The sequence below is a fragment of the Lynx rufus genome, unplaced genomic scaffold, assembly GCF_022079265.1.
Source record: "Lynx rufus isolate CCGP_SWC_20201006 ecotype Redwood Valley unplaced genomic scaffold, mLynRuf1.p SCAF_1, whole genome shotgun sequence".
NCBI lineage: Eukaryota > Metazoa > Chordata > Mammalia > Carnivora > Felidae > Lynx > Lynx rufus.
This window is the reverse complement of record NW_025814823.1, coordinates 136476528-136490779: the sequence shown is the minus strand read 5'-3', so window position 1 is coordinate 136490779 and position 14252 is coordinate 136476528. Positions and strand designations below refer to the sequence as shown.

At 41.9% G+C, this 14252-nt stretch overlaps 1 protein-coding gene across 1 annotated transcript in view; it reads right to left on the bottom strand.

Annotated features, from left to right (window-relative positions):
- MCCC2 (methylcrotonyl-CoA carboxylase subunit 2) overlaps positions 1-14252 on the bottom strand; it is a 72473-nt gene that overhangs the window by 8256 nt on the left and 49965 nt on the right. Inside the window, exons 9-15 of the mRNA XM_047087804.1 lie at positions 10706-10805; positions 10499-10594; positions 8961-9033; positions 5540-5616; positions 4522-4588; positions 1220-1376; positions 249-363 (exon numbers count right to left, since the gene is read on the bottom strand). Coding sequence (XP_046943760.1) covers positions 249-363; positions 1220-1376; positions 4522-4588; positions 5540-5616; positions 8961-9033; positions 10499-10594; positions 10706-10805 — 685 coding nt within the window. The remainder of the gene's footprint in view (positions 1-248; positions 364-1219; positions 1377-4521; positions 4589-5539; positions 5617-8960; positions 9034-10498; positions 10595-10705; positions 10806-14252) is intronic.

Sequence of the window (14252 nt, the reverse complement as noted above, 5' to 3'; positions counted from 1 at the left end):
AAGATCCTTATGCCTCAGACCAGTGTCTGAGTTTCTCGAGTATTTTCTTGGAAATTCTGAAAAATTACAACAAGCAACCTCCAATAAAGTAGCTCTAACAAGAGAGACAGAGCATATGGAAGTCCAAATTGCTGACAGTCAGCATCTTCTAAGTGAAGCCAGGCCCTAATCCTCGAACACTGAGGAGTTCTGGGTGCGCTGCTCCCTGGCTCAGCCAAACCCAGAGACACAGAAAAAACAGCATTTACTTGCTTCCCTTCACGTGCTCTTTGGTCCTTTGCTACTGTGGCCAACACATTGGCTGCCTGCTCTCCTCCCATCACTGAGACACGAGCGTTTGGCCACAGGTAGAGGAATCTTGGGCTGTAGGGGGGGAAGAAAAATGATCAAATTAATTCACTGTACAACACAGAGGTTTTCACAGGCCTGTGATTACCTCCTAAATTAGTGGTTCTACATTCCAGCTGTGTATTCCAAGGGCATTTTTTTTTTTTAAAAATCACGTTTGGAACCTACCCCAGATGAATCTCCAGAGGTGTGTGCTGAGTGTAGTTGGGTTTTTAAGTTCTCCACATGATTCTGATGTCTGTTTTGATAAATTTTATTTGTCCATTTCATGTCAACTTATTGGGCATAAAAATATTCAAAATATCCCCTTATTACCCGTGCTTATGTCCTGTTTTCCATTCCCGATCTAAAGTCTTTTTGCTTTATTTTTTAGTTTTACTAGGAGACGATCAAATTTGTTAACCTTTTTAAACAAATAAGTCTGGGCTTTCCTGATTCTTTTATCTTTACGAAGTTCGCTCTTTATTATGTCCTGTTTTCTATTTTCTTGTGTTTAATAAGCTGTTCTTCTTCACACTTCTTGAGCTGGCAGCCTGGCTCAGTGATTTTCAGCCTGACTTTCTTTTCCAGTCTATGTATATTTACGTCTAGTACACACCTTCCTCAAAGCAAGACCTTAGCTGCATCACATAAATTATGACATTATGAGCCATTGCAAAATATTTCCTGATTCCCATTGTGGATTTCTTCCAAGTAGCACGTTTAGTCTTAAATTTCATTTCACTCCTCCAGATGATACAAATTACAGTATAACTGATCAAAATTTGTGAATGCCATTCTATGTTTCAAATAAACCTGTAACAAACTGACCATTTATAAATATACTTGAAGTGTGATTCTTTCGTCAGAGAAAACCCTGACAATCACCTACCTATATGCTCTGCCACACATCCCATAGTTTCCGGCCCCATAAGATCCCCCAATGATGACAGTTATCTTAGGCACATTGGCACAGGCTACAGCAGCCACCATCTTGGCACCATCCTTGGCAATTCCTTCCGCCTCATAGTCTCTACCAACCATAAATCCTAAGGAAAAGAACAGAAAAAGAGCCTCTGGACGTAATGGAATTTATGTGCAGAAGCCAAATCCAAAATCTTGTCAAACTGTATTTTACTACAAAGCCTCTCACTGTAACAAAATATTTACATGTGAAATGTACACCCCCAAAAAGTTTGCTTAAAAAGATAAAATAAGGGGCACCTGGGTGGCTCAGTCGGGTAAGTGTCCAACTTTGGCTCAGGTCATGATCTCGTGGTTCGGGGATTTGAGCCTCACGTCAGGCTCTGTGCTGACAGCTCAGAGCCTGGAGCCTGCTTCGGATTCTGTGACTCCCCCTCTCTTTGCCCCTCCCTCACTCACACTCTCTCTCTCCCTCAAAAATAAATAAACATTAAAAAAATTTTTTTTTAAAGATAAAATAAAACTGCTCTAATCACTTCTAAAATTTTCCTTAAAATGGTTCATCTGGATGCACACACAGCTCTCAAACAAGATCAGGATGCCAGGAGTTTACCGTCAAAAATTCTCCCCAAACAGCAGTCGGTGATGAAGGACTGTGACACAGCAAGCTCAGGACGAAATGCTGTAGCAAGCCAAACTACAAGGGCTTCCATATTTCCTGACCTGGTTTAATATATAAACTGTTCCTTCTGAAACACTGCTTTAAAAATTGGATGAAATAAAAAGATAGATGTTTCAAAGATGGTAAGAGCCCCCCGCCAGTGACTCAGTAGCATGGTGGAAGAAGTTTTCATGACAACTATAGCATTCCTGTGCTTCCTCAAGCTACTGGCCATGGGAGACGGCTCTGCAGCTGCACTGGGCCCTCCAGGCCTTGGACTCCTTCCTGCTCACCTCACAAAACCCAAGCCAGGCTTCATGCGTCTCCCTCCCCAACCGTCCACTCACTTGCCTAACTGGCTGTCACGGTCTTTGTTTTGCAAGTCCCCGGCAATCAAGTCATCCGATTCCATTCAGTTTTTATGGGACAGCTGTCCAAGCTGCAGACACAGTGGTACTGACAGGACAGCCTTCATCCTTGCCAGGCACACTGTGCTTCCCTGGGACCCCTGTGAACAGGGCCCTCTCAATAGCTCAGAGCACCTCTTCCTGCCTTGTCTTGATTTCCTGAAATATTCCACAGTAGCTAGCTCAAATATCAGCTACCTTCAAGCTCTCATCCCTCACCCAGCACCCTACCGCTTCTCTATTCCCTGGAGATGATTTTGCCTTCAAAAATAGGATTCCACAGGGTGCATGGGTGGCTCAGTCAGTTAAGTGTTTGACTCTTGGTTTTGGCTCAGGTAACGATCTCACAGTTCATGAGTTTGAGCCCCACATCAGGCTCTTAGGTGATAGCACAGAGCCTGCCTGGGATTCTCTGTCTCCCTTTCTCTCTGCCCCTCCCCTGTTCACTATCTTTCTCTCTCTCAAAATAAATACCATAAACGTTAAAAAAAAAAAAAAAAAAAAAAAGATTGTGCCACCTCAATTGTCTTTCTCCTAATCCATCCCAGCATAAAAAACAACATAATCATGCTCCCTTCCTTCTTCTCCTCTCATCTCTTTGGAAAAAATCAAAGTTCTGTCCTCAAAGACTGTCCCTGAGCCCTCTTGTCTTCTTTCGGGAGTGTTCTCATCTCTTCCCACAGTCTTAAATAACATCTACATATTCTGAGGATGCCTACATTTTTACATGCAGCCAACACACGTCCTCTGTGTTCAAGATTTTTTGAACTGCTAAGACACCTGAGTGGCTCAGTCGGTTAAGCATCAGACTTCAGCTCAGGTCATGATCTCGTGGTCCACGGGTTTGGAAACCATACCGCGCTCTGTGCTGACAGCTCAGAGCCTGGAGCTTGCTTCAGATTCTGTGTCTCCCTCTTTCTCTGCCCCTCCCCACTTACACTCTGTGTCTCAAAAATAAATAAATATTAAAAAAATATTTAATAATAATGAAAATAGATTTATTCAACTGCCTTTTGTATGTGTATCTCCATGGATGTCACACAGGACTGTCAAATGCAAGATTGCAAAATCAAACACAACCTCTGCACTCTGCGCCCAACCCAACCAAAAACCCAAAGAACAGAAATGTAGGTGTAACTTCCAAGAACAAGGTTTAACTTACTGGTGGTTAATAAACCATCAAATTATTAGAAACAAGGTCCCCTGAAGCTTCAGAATTCTTTTTCTCTGCCCTTCCACAAGGTTTGCCACAAAGTGCTCTCTCAGGCTGCTGTTAGGACATAACGCCTCTCAAAATCCATCTAATCAACTATCATAAACTTAAGGGAAGCACCAGATCAAGATATTTTTGCACCAGGACTGTTTAATGCCCTGCTAACTAGCAGGAGCCAAACTCCTTTTTCTTGGAAAGGCTCGCCTGATTCTAATGACTAAGAGCCCTCCTTCCTTTGAGCTTGAGATAACCAGGGATCATTTTGAAGACAGGAGGAGGGGGGGCTTTCAGCTAACCACCATATCTATGTGCCCCCTATAGGTTAGGCACTGTTCCACAAACAAGATAAATAACACAGAATTGTAGCAAAAAGAACTCTACAACCACAGAAGACTTTAAAAATCATTTCATCCACCCTATTAAGATCATCTATGAAACATGAAATCCAGAGAGGGGATACTGATCTTACTATTCTTCGGAGTCCAAACTCAAATCCTCAGACTATTGTTCAGGATGTACATATACCTTTTCTAGTATGTCACTTCAAGTAGAATTAACCACACAATAAAAGATGAGGAAAAGGAAGGAGCATATAGCATGTGCTTGAAATCCTTTATGGAAAACAAAGTGCTAGGAAAGAGATGATGGGTCAGACAACACTCTCTGGTAGTGAGATCAGTATTTCTGGGAGAGAATAGAGCCCTGCCGGGGAGGGGGAGGAAGGGGCGTAGGTATGCACGTATAGGAGTAAAGGGAAGCCCTCTGACTGTGATACATGTAACTGAGAAACTGCTTTATCCAAATAGGGATAAACATCTCATTTTAGATTCATGAAGTGTTAACCCTTGAAGAGACTCTACAAAAGAGCATCCAGTTGAACTTTTTGCTATAATGGAAGTGCTCTATGTCTACACTGCCCAATATCTGAGTCCTACTGGACAGTTAATCTCTGGAATAATGCAACAAAACTGATTAAGCTATTTTCTTACCAGTAATGTTTTGAAGGAACAGCAGAGGAATATTCCTTTGGCAGCATAACTGGATGAAGTGAGCCCCCTATAAGCAAATGAAGTAATCTTTTTAAAGGGGGGTGAACAAATCTGTAGCCATCATGCATCCTACAAACACCATACTTGGGTCAGCGATAGGAAAGTGTACCCTGTGCTTGGCTAGTTTGACCTTACAGTAACAGTAACAATAATACTCCCGTGTGGACCCACGGCCAATGGGACGTCGACTATGGTTTGTACTACATTTGTTTGCAGTCATGTGTGTGATCACTGGCTCACAGCTGTAGGGATGAAGTCAATCACTAACATTCTGAACAGCAAGTGAAACACAAAAAACTAGAAGTGCTTGTCAGTGGGAATTCCTGAGCCTCACTATAATTCCTTAGTTTTCCACTTTAAAAGAAAACAGAGGGGCGCCTGGGTGGCTCAGTCAGTTAACTGCCCAACTCTTGATTTCAGCTCAGGTCATGATCTCATGGTTTGTGAGATGGGGCCCCAGGATGGGCTCTGTGCTGGGAGTGAAGGGCCTGCTTGGGAATCTCTCTCTCTCTCTCTCTCTCTCTCTCTCTTTCTCTCTCTGCCACTCCCCCGCTTGAGCTCTTTCTCTCTCTCTCAAAATGAATAAACATTAAGAAAAAAACTTTTAGTAAAAATCAAAACAATATAAGCACTTTTAAAACAAGTATTCCTACAGCCTGAGGATACATACATGTCATCCACAGCACTTAACAGTTCAAGCGTCGTATCAAAACTTCCCTGAAACATTTCATTGTTTAAATAATGCTCTAGATAAAACATGTTAATGTAAACCCCCATATAAACGGTTTCAAACACTAACATACACACACACACGCTCACATGCACATACAGTGTTCTGCCTACTAAGGCATCTGGTTAAATACTTTAAAGTTTTCATGCAATAAACTTTCATTCATTACTTGACCTTCAAACTTTAAATTAAAACAGAAAATCCTGAAACATGTTTAACAGTACTTGCCTTTTTTGCAGATTCAGAAAAGAGAACTCCGTTATTCCCAATGATACCTACAGGGTATCCAAATATTCTAGCAAATCCTCAAAAGAAAATTGAAAAAAGATTTATGTATTCCACAGGATTTTTAATTCACAGCTAACAGACATAGTTACACATTCTTTAATTTCAAATCAAAGTTTAAAACGTGGGGATTCTGTCTAGGGTACAGAACAGCTCATGTCACAATTTCTTCTTTCTAAAGTACTGGAGAATCTGGGTTCTTTGCTTCCTTGAAAGGAGTGTGTTACCTCTAAAGTTATCACTTTGTCTGACTGGTTGGTTTGGTTCGATGATGGGGTAGGGTGTTGCCCATTCATTTGTGTAACACATGTCCGAGTGCCTACTAAGTACCAGACAGAGGACATTCTGAAATGGAACAAATCACAGGCGGAGAGCCCTTTAAAGGCCCATGTTCAGAGCTATCTGTCATTCTCAGGTGACTGGCTTGCCTGAAAGTGCCTGTGGCAATGACAGGCCCTTGAGGTAAAGGGTATAAACTCAGCAAAGGCCAACTTTCTTTCTTTCTTTCTTTTTTAATATAATTTATTGTTAAATTGGCTTACATGTAACACCCAGGCCAACTTGCTTTCAAAAGCGGGAGCACAGTCAAGGCCGGTGGTCACACAATGAACCACTGCACTTTCATTTTCTCTAAAAGCTTCCTTTATTCCTCACCACCAGTCCCACTACCGCTGCAAACACCCACTCTCCATACACACAGACACAAAGGGAGAAGAAAAAGGGGGAAAACGATTAGTATGTGAGGGAAACACCTGAGGGGATTTCAGGAGGCTTTGTAATCCTGAAAAACTACAGAGATCTTCCCAAGAGTGAATTGCAACAAGCCTAACGAGGACTCTAAATAGGTATCAAACACTTGGAACCCAAGAGTCAACAAACAGTGCTTGTTGACAAAGCACTCTCCCAAAGCGCCTGGGGACCCCGCTCTGTCTTCAAGCTCAAGATACACCGGCTGCCAGCTGAGATGCTCGGCGTGTGGTGTGCGACACAAAATGGTGTGTGACACAAAGCAGGTGCTCGAAAAATTGTTGAAGGAAAATTAATGGATAAGAGAGAGTGTCAACCTGCTGATATGCCAGAACACTGAATTTTTAAAAACTTGTTTTTGTTCTTTACTCTGGCGTTGTCTCGGTTTTCTTAATCTTTCAGTCCTAAAATCCCAGCCAAAAGCCTATGCTGCATTTCTTAAATGGCAATGCCACTTACAGAGACAGTGCAAAGGGGTGACCTTCTCCAAAGGTCTAGCAATCCGCTTCCACTTTTGTGCCCCACCCCCACAAAACCAGCTGGGAACCTGCACATCTCTTGGCAGTGTGGTGCTGCTCCTAAGATATACTGCCCTGTGTAAGCTATTTAGACTTTCAACCCATCCTGAGCCTGGCTTGGGATCTCCAAGCCCATGGGCACATGCCCCACTATATCAGGGACATGGAGGAAGTGCCTTCACCAGCTTCCTTCGGGCCAAACAGGAAAGCAAAATGTCCAAGAAACTACTAGGGCATACCTAGGCAGGTGCAGAGGCAGGAAGAAACTCTTAAGAGCTGCCAGGGATACCTGATCCTCAGAAAAATCTGTTCTTCCTCCCCCCAATACTTCCTCCTGTCACCAACCTCCATTCATTCCCCTCTTCTCCTTCTCACTTCTCACTTCTCCTTCCCTTTCTCCAATCTTATCTGAATTCAAGACAGAGGAATTACATATATCCTCAGTATTCTAGGGGACAAAGGTACTACAGGTCTTTGAGCAAGTAAGGGGCAAACTGGTAAAGCCCATCCATCTTTGGAAAAGAAGCAGAAACAGCTCTGACTTGTTTCAAACCGCTGCACAGTGAGCGTTACATCCGGAACTATTTGGCCACAAATCCTGTCTATATATCAAACAAAAGTCTCTTAATCACTTAAACACCTCAATACAAAAACATAAATTCCACTCCCAGTGTGAACGCTTTTATTGCTCATAAATCACACCAGGAGAAAGTGTTGTGATTTATCCTTAAGCCTCCACGTAGATTTGCAATTTGGATTTTTTAGTTATTTTTTTTCACTCTGATATGTTGCCTTCAGATTACTTACTACATTTTCTAGCTTTCATAAGACCAAATAAAATTCAGAGAATTCATTTTGCCATTCGTCCAAGATAGATTATTATGGGTCTAGCATCTATGTTTCAAACACTTTTCTTCCAGAGCCTGCAAACTTAACACTTTAGATGAATGAATGAACTTTTATAAATAGACTTATTTGTTTTTTCAGACGTGGTTTTCTGTCCTGTATTCTTGGTCTAGTGTTTACATGATTCGACGTTAGACCCACACAGAGGCTATGAGAAGGTCCTTCTAGGAAGGATATTATATAAAACCTCCCAGTTGAATTAGAGACTAAAGAACCAAGGAAACAGTGCTGAAATTTTCAAAATAATTACAAATTATCCAAACAAGGGAAACCTGGGTGGCTCAGTTGGTTAAGTGTCCGAGTTCAGCTCAGGTCATGATCTTGCGGTCTGTGAGTTCGAGCCCCACATCAGGCTCTGTGCAGACAGTTCAGAGCCTGGAGCCTGCTTCGGATTCTGTGTCTCCCCCTCTCTCTCCCCCTCCCCTGCTCATGCTCTGTCTCTATCTCACTGTCTCTCTCACTCTCAAAAATGAATAAATGTTAAAAAAAATTTTAATTAAAAAAAAAACCCAAATTATCCAAACAAAAAGAACTACAAATGCTCCCACTAATTTTACTGCAGTAACGGGTCTTTACACGGTGAATTCCACCAAGTCACAGACACGGTCCTGCACCACAGCATCCAGCCATCATCATACTAAACCCTCTGGATCTACGAAGCTGTTCAGCTCCAAGTCATCTTCACAAAATAACTCCTTTTGAATACAGGCCCACATACTTGTCCTGCTCTAAATAACAAAGCTCACACCAAGTGCATCAATACCTGGAGATAAAACATCACTTATTTTCAAAGTAATAGAAAAAGTTCAGGGGCACCTGGCTGACTCAGTACAGCATGTGACTCTTGACCTCGGGCTAGTGAGTTCAAGCCCCATGATGGGTGTAGAGAGTGCTTAAAAATAAAATCTTTAAGGGGACACCTGGGTGGCTCAGTCAGTTTAGCATCTGACTTTGGCTCAGGTCATGATCTCATAGTTCGGTTCGGGAGTTCGAGCCCAATACTGGGCTATGAGCTGACAGCTCAGAGTCTGAAGCTGCTTCAGATTCTATGTCTCCCTCTCTCTCTGCACCTCCCCCACTCACTACTCTGTCTATTTCTCTCAAAAAAAAAATAAACATTAAAAAAATTTTAATAAAATCTTTAAAAAAAGAAAAAAGAAAATGTTCATATTTTCAATTCTTTGACTTTATACCTGTAACTAATGTGTCTCCATATAAGGCTTTGAACTCATTGAATCTGCTTCCATCCACGATTCTAGCAATGACCTAAGAAGAAAAATAACAGTGTCCCTGAGATATTATACTACAAAAGAATTTTTTCCATTAACGTTAGTCATAAGGAAAACAAATTCATGCTTAAGTTGTTACTTTCACAGAATTTCACCCTACACAGCAAGTCTTCTCACTAGAATTTCACTTTAGATGCATGGTTGATACCCTGAAGTCATTCTGGGCCCTGGTTTTACACTGCGTGGTCAGAGCAACAGCACCATGTTACAAAGCAGAGAAGCAGAGAGACTGTAAGGGCTGCACGCTGGACTGAGAACTCCAGGAGCTGCTCAAAAGTATCAGCTGAGGGTCAGGGATTCAACCACAAAGCATGGGATAGGCTCAGAGTCGGGAGACTTAGCCTCCAACCTAAGGGATCAATAGGACTTGCATGTCCTGGAGGGAGTCTCAGTTCTTGCCTCTGCAAAGGTGGGACAAGGTTGTGAGGATGTGATGAACCTAAGAAAATAGTGCTGAGAGGAAGACCCAGCCCTGATTCCTGGCTCTACAGCTGAGAAACCAGAGTCACAGCCTGGCTACCTCAAGTCCTCTGAGCCTCACTTTTCTCATCCGGTTTAAAGAAAAACAAAAAGATAAGGGGAGCCCTCTTATACCACTGGTGGGAATGCAAACTGGTGCAGGCACTCTGGAGAACAGCATGGAGGTTCCTCAAAAAAATTAAAAGTAAAACCACCCTATAACCAAGCAATTGTACTACTAGGTATTTATCCAAAGGATACAAAAATACTGATTTGAGGGGCACAGGCACCCCGATGTTGACAGCAATATTATCAACAATAGATAAGATACAGAGAGAGCCCAAATGTTCATCAACTGCTAAATGGATATAGTCAAGGGGAAAACTAAGGCACAGAATCTGATAGTAAGATAATTTCCTAATTTGAAAAAAAAGATAATTCCCTAATTTAAAAAATATTCTGTCAGATAGCAAACAAAATAAAAGACTACATGCTATACGCAAGCACTAAAAATTGTCAATCTAGACCAAAGAAGACCATGTCAACAATCTGTAACCATAGCAACAGCTTCAACTGTAATCAAAAGTCTAATCTCTGCTAATGTCATATTGATTTAAAACGGTACGTTTTTTTCCTTTCAACAACTTACTGACATTGCATCCACTTCCCAAAATCAGAACACTGAAAAGAAACAGCTGAAAATTATGAAGTTACCTACATCATTCCTAAGTTCCACAGGAATAATGAGTCCTATTTTTGAACAAAGCAAGTTTCATCATTGTGCAATGAAAACTTCCCAACCATGAAGAGGATTTTAATCCCCCTCTCTCTTCTAGTAAGAGATCTTTCCCTTATATGTCACTCCCTACTGAGATCTACAGTAGGCTCTAAGGCACCAACCTATCTAAACAGATTGCAGCCTTACAAATGGATATAATGAGATTGACAGCATGGTTTGTAGCTCACAGTTCCACTCCACACACCTCTCGGATATCAAAGTTCCTCTTAAGGTTAGTGCCAACTATTCCATACAATTCATCAGCAGGAAACAAAGGATCTTCAGAAGGCTCAATGGAAACCTGCAGAAATATAAAACAACCACATCAACCTGTTAAAAGACATTATTCAGGGTAACATAAGTCAAAATGCTTTTCAATAAAATAAAAAACAGAAGAACATAACCAACTCACATCCAATTTCTTCTGATAATTTAGATTCCTCACAATCTTCCTAGTTATGTGAAGGGCATGAGTATCATCCAAAGCATAGTAGTCGGATACTCCAGACTTTCTACAGAGTAAAGCACACTAAAATAATCAGAACAGGGAAAAGGAAAAGAAGTATCTTAAACCCCAAATATCTTCTCTCACTTAAGGATAGCATCATTTCACTTCCAAAATACTTCAATACATGTCATCTAATTTGATTCTCACAATGGCTGTGGCAGAACGGTATTATCCTTATTTCACAAACAGGAAAAACTGAGGTATACTTAAATTAAGTACCTTGCCCTAGGACCAGCAGTAGCTGTATAAGAATCCACACCTTCTATTTCTTAATCTTGACCTTCTTCTACTAGACCAGAGAGCCTTGCTGATGAGGACTTCTATTCAATGCTCCTCCCATGCACCTCGAACAAAGCTGTATATGATTAAAGTTCAACAACCACAGATGGCATAATGTAGTCCATAACAACAAAGTGTTTGTCACTAAGCTCCTAACAAAGATGCCAACTATGGTCTCTCATTTCAGAGAGACAGCTGAGGAGCACCTTACAAAGTTACACCTTAAGAGTAAGCGGCTATAGGTAACATACAAAGGCTTGAAGACCCTGTCCCTTGGATCAATGGTAAAACTGGGTATTGATAATAGAAGTGTGATAAGGGCCACTGAAGTTCCCATTCAATTTCAAGTTCGGTGTGAATGATGCATGGGTTTGCTCTATTAGTTTTATTCTGATTAGATGGCTTGTTATCTCACAGGTAGATATACTATGACTCTGTAATATAATATTAAAAATAACTGTAGGGGCACCTAGCTGGCTCAGTCAGTGGAGCATGTGACTCTTGATCTGGGGGTATTAAGTTCAAGCCTCACGTTGAATGGAGAGATTACTTAAAAATAAAATCTTTTAAAAAATAAATAAATAAGGGGTGCCTGGGTAGCTCAGTCGGTTAAGTGTCCAACTTTTGATTTTGGCTCAGGTCACAATCTCACCTCTACCCTACTCTACCCTGGCAGTGCAGAGCCTGCTTGGTATTCTCTCTCCCTCTCTCTGCGCCCCTCCCCTGCTCTCTTTCAAAATAAATACATAAACTTAAAAAAAAATTTTTAAACTAACTAAAATGATGATAAACACAGACAAAAATATGTACCTGAAAAAAATAAAATTTTTCTTCATTTTATGAGTAAGGACTAATCTGCTGCAACTAAACTGTGATGATTGTGATGTCCTATCTAGGGAAAAATGCCAAACCCTTGATAGATATTTCTTAGAAATGGGTTCTCACGGTGGTTTCAGGGCACTCTCTACCTCTGGACTGGGTGTTTATAAATGAGCATAGAGACCGTGTTTAGTCCTACAGCCCCACACACGCTGCAAATACTAGACCCTTCAGTTTTTTTAACTTAATATGACATTTTACAACTAACCATATCTTTTAAATGCTTCATACATAATGCCAGCTATAATTGCTGACTTCTAGCTGCACTGTAATAATTCAGTAAGCAAACAGCAGCAGAAGGAACTACTTCCAAATCAGTAAATATTTAAAATAAAATGCTTTCTTTTCAAAACTGCCTAGTATTCATGAAAACAGCAGGAAAGGGAAACCTTTGATGAGACACTATATTATGAAAGTCTTTATGTCAAATTAACTCCTCAGGATGACTAATCAAAGAGGTTTAAATATGGATTTACAAAGAGGCACCTGGGTGGCTCAGTCGGTTAAGCATCTGACTTTGGCTCAGGTCATGATCTCGTGGTTTGTGGGTTCGAGCCCTGCATCGGGCTCTGTGCTGACAGCTCAGAGCCTGGAGCCTGCTTCGGATTCTGTGTCTCCTCTCTATCTGCCCCTCCCCCCACTTGTGCTCTGTTTCTCTCTCAAAAACAAATAAACATTAGAAATTTTTTTAAATATATGTATTTACAAAGACAGAGAAAACCCAAAGCGATCTATTACACTGTTAAAAAAAAACAAAAACCAAGCCATCACCGCTTAATCATTATCCCATGATTTTAAACAGGTTATTATTAGTAATAATAGCTAGTAGCAATAGGGTGCTTAGCAGGCTTCAGGCACTGCTAGGAGGTGGGAACTATTATTATCTTCATTTACACATGAAGACATGAGGCTCAGGGAAGTACGTAGTTGGTCCAGTCACAACAGCAGTAAGTAAGGCAAACAGAAGATGAATTCTGGAACCTACAGCCCAACTTGGCATACTGCCTACAGTGTTTATGGGCACCAGATAACTTTTTTTAAATCAAAAAAATTTTTACACTACTGCTCGTCCAATGATATCTTCATTTCCTTCTCCCGTTAAGCAACCACAAACAGTGGCAGTCCACCTTATATTCCACCCACCTGTTCCACTGGCGTGCTCCTCCCTCCCGGCTGCCTGCCACGGCCTCCCTCCCTCCTCCTCCCACACCAACGTCTGCCTGCAATGGCCCATGCTATCGATCAGAGAGGACCACAGCAAGTCCGCTTACACGCATGTGCTCACCGTAAAGAAACGAGTGCATGCAGAACACACAACTTAGGTGTCCTAAGCACAACACCGCTCCCTTAACCACTCCTCCTATTGCCTCTAGTTGGAAAGCTGGAAGCAAGCTAGCATATTCATTTTGTAATTGCTTTTTAGCTCTTTGGTTTCTCTTATCTACGTTATGAAATTATTAATCCTGAGGGGAGAGACCAGGCCTGAAATTTTTCTGTGTTACTCACAACACTGAGTGCCATCAATCTAACCACAGTAAGCTCTCAGTGAGAAGGGAATGAAGGAAAAACTGAGGCAAATGTAGCTCCTTTCCCCAACTTTTCTTAAGGCGCAGTGGTGCTATTGACAGGAAAGTAGAAATGCTGTACCTGTCTTCTTTCTCCTACCTACTAGACTGCTCCCGTAGCCTCCTGTCTCTCTGGATTTGAGGTCTGGCAGCACAAAGAGGGGTTCATGCACCTGCCAAGCCAGGGAGCTTGATGACGAGGTCTACCTGCAATTTATACCTGGCTTCTTTAGGGTATGGTCCTGGGCCCTCTTCTTTATCTACCCCCATCTTGGGGTGAGCTAGCTCAACTAGTCCCATGGGTTTAAATTCTACTTCTATGTTGACAACTCCCAATTAAAGATCTCCGGCGCTGATCTGCGGAGCAGACTCTTATCAATTAACTGCCTGCTCAGCCAGCATCCCTACTTGGATGTCTCAAGCGCCTCTAACTTACCCGGTCCAAGAGGAATACCCGATCCCCCTGCCCCATCCTCAGATCTCCTCCTCCTCCTCCCATCTTCCCTGTCTCAGGAATGAAACCATGTCAAGTTATCACCTATGTTACCCCACTTTCCTACACCCCTTATATGACGTCCATCAGCAAGTCCCTCAGTTCTGTCTCAAGGAAGCTTGAACCTGGTCACTCCCCCTACGTGCATGACTACCATAGCCACCAGCATCTCTCACCTATACTGCTGATAAAACCCCCCCGAATTGGTCCCTCAGGTAGACTCATGCCAAATCCC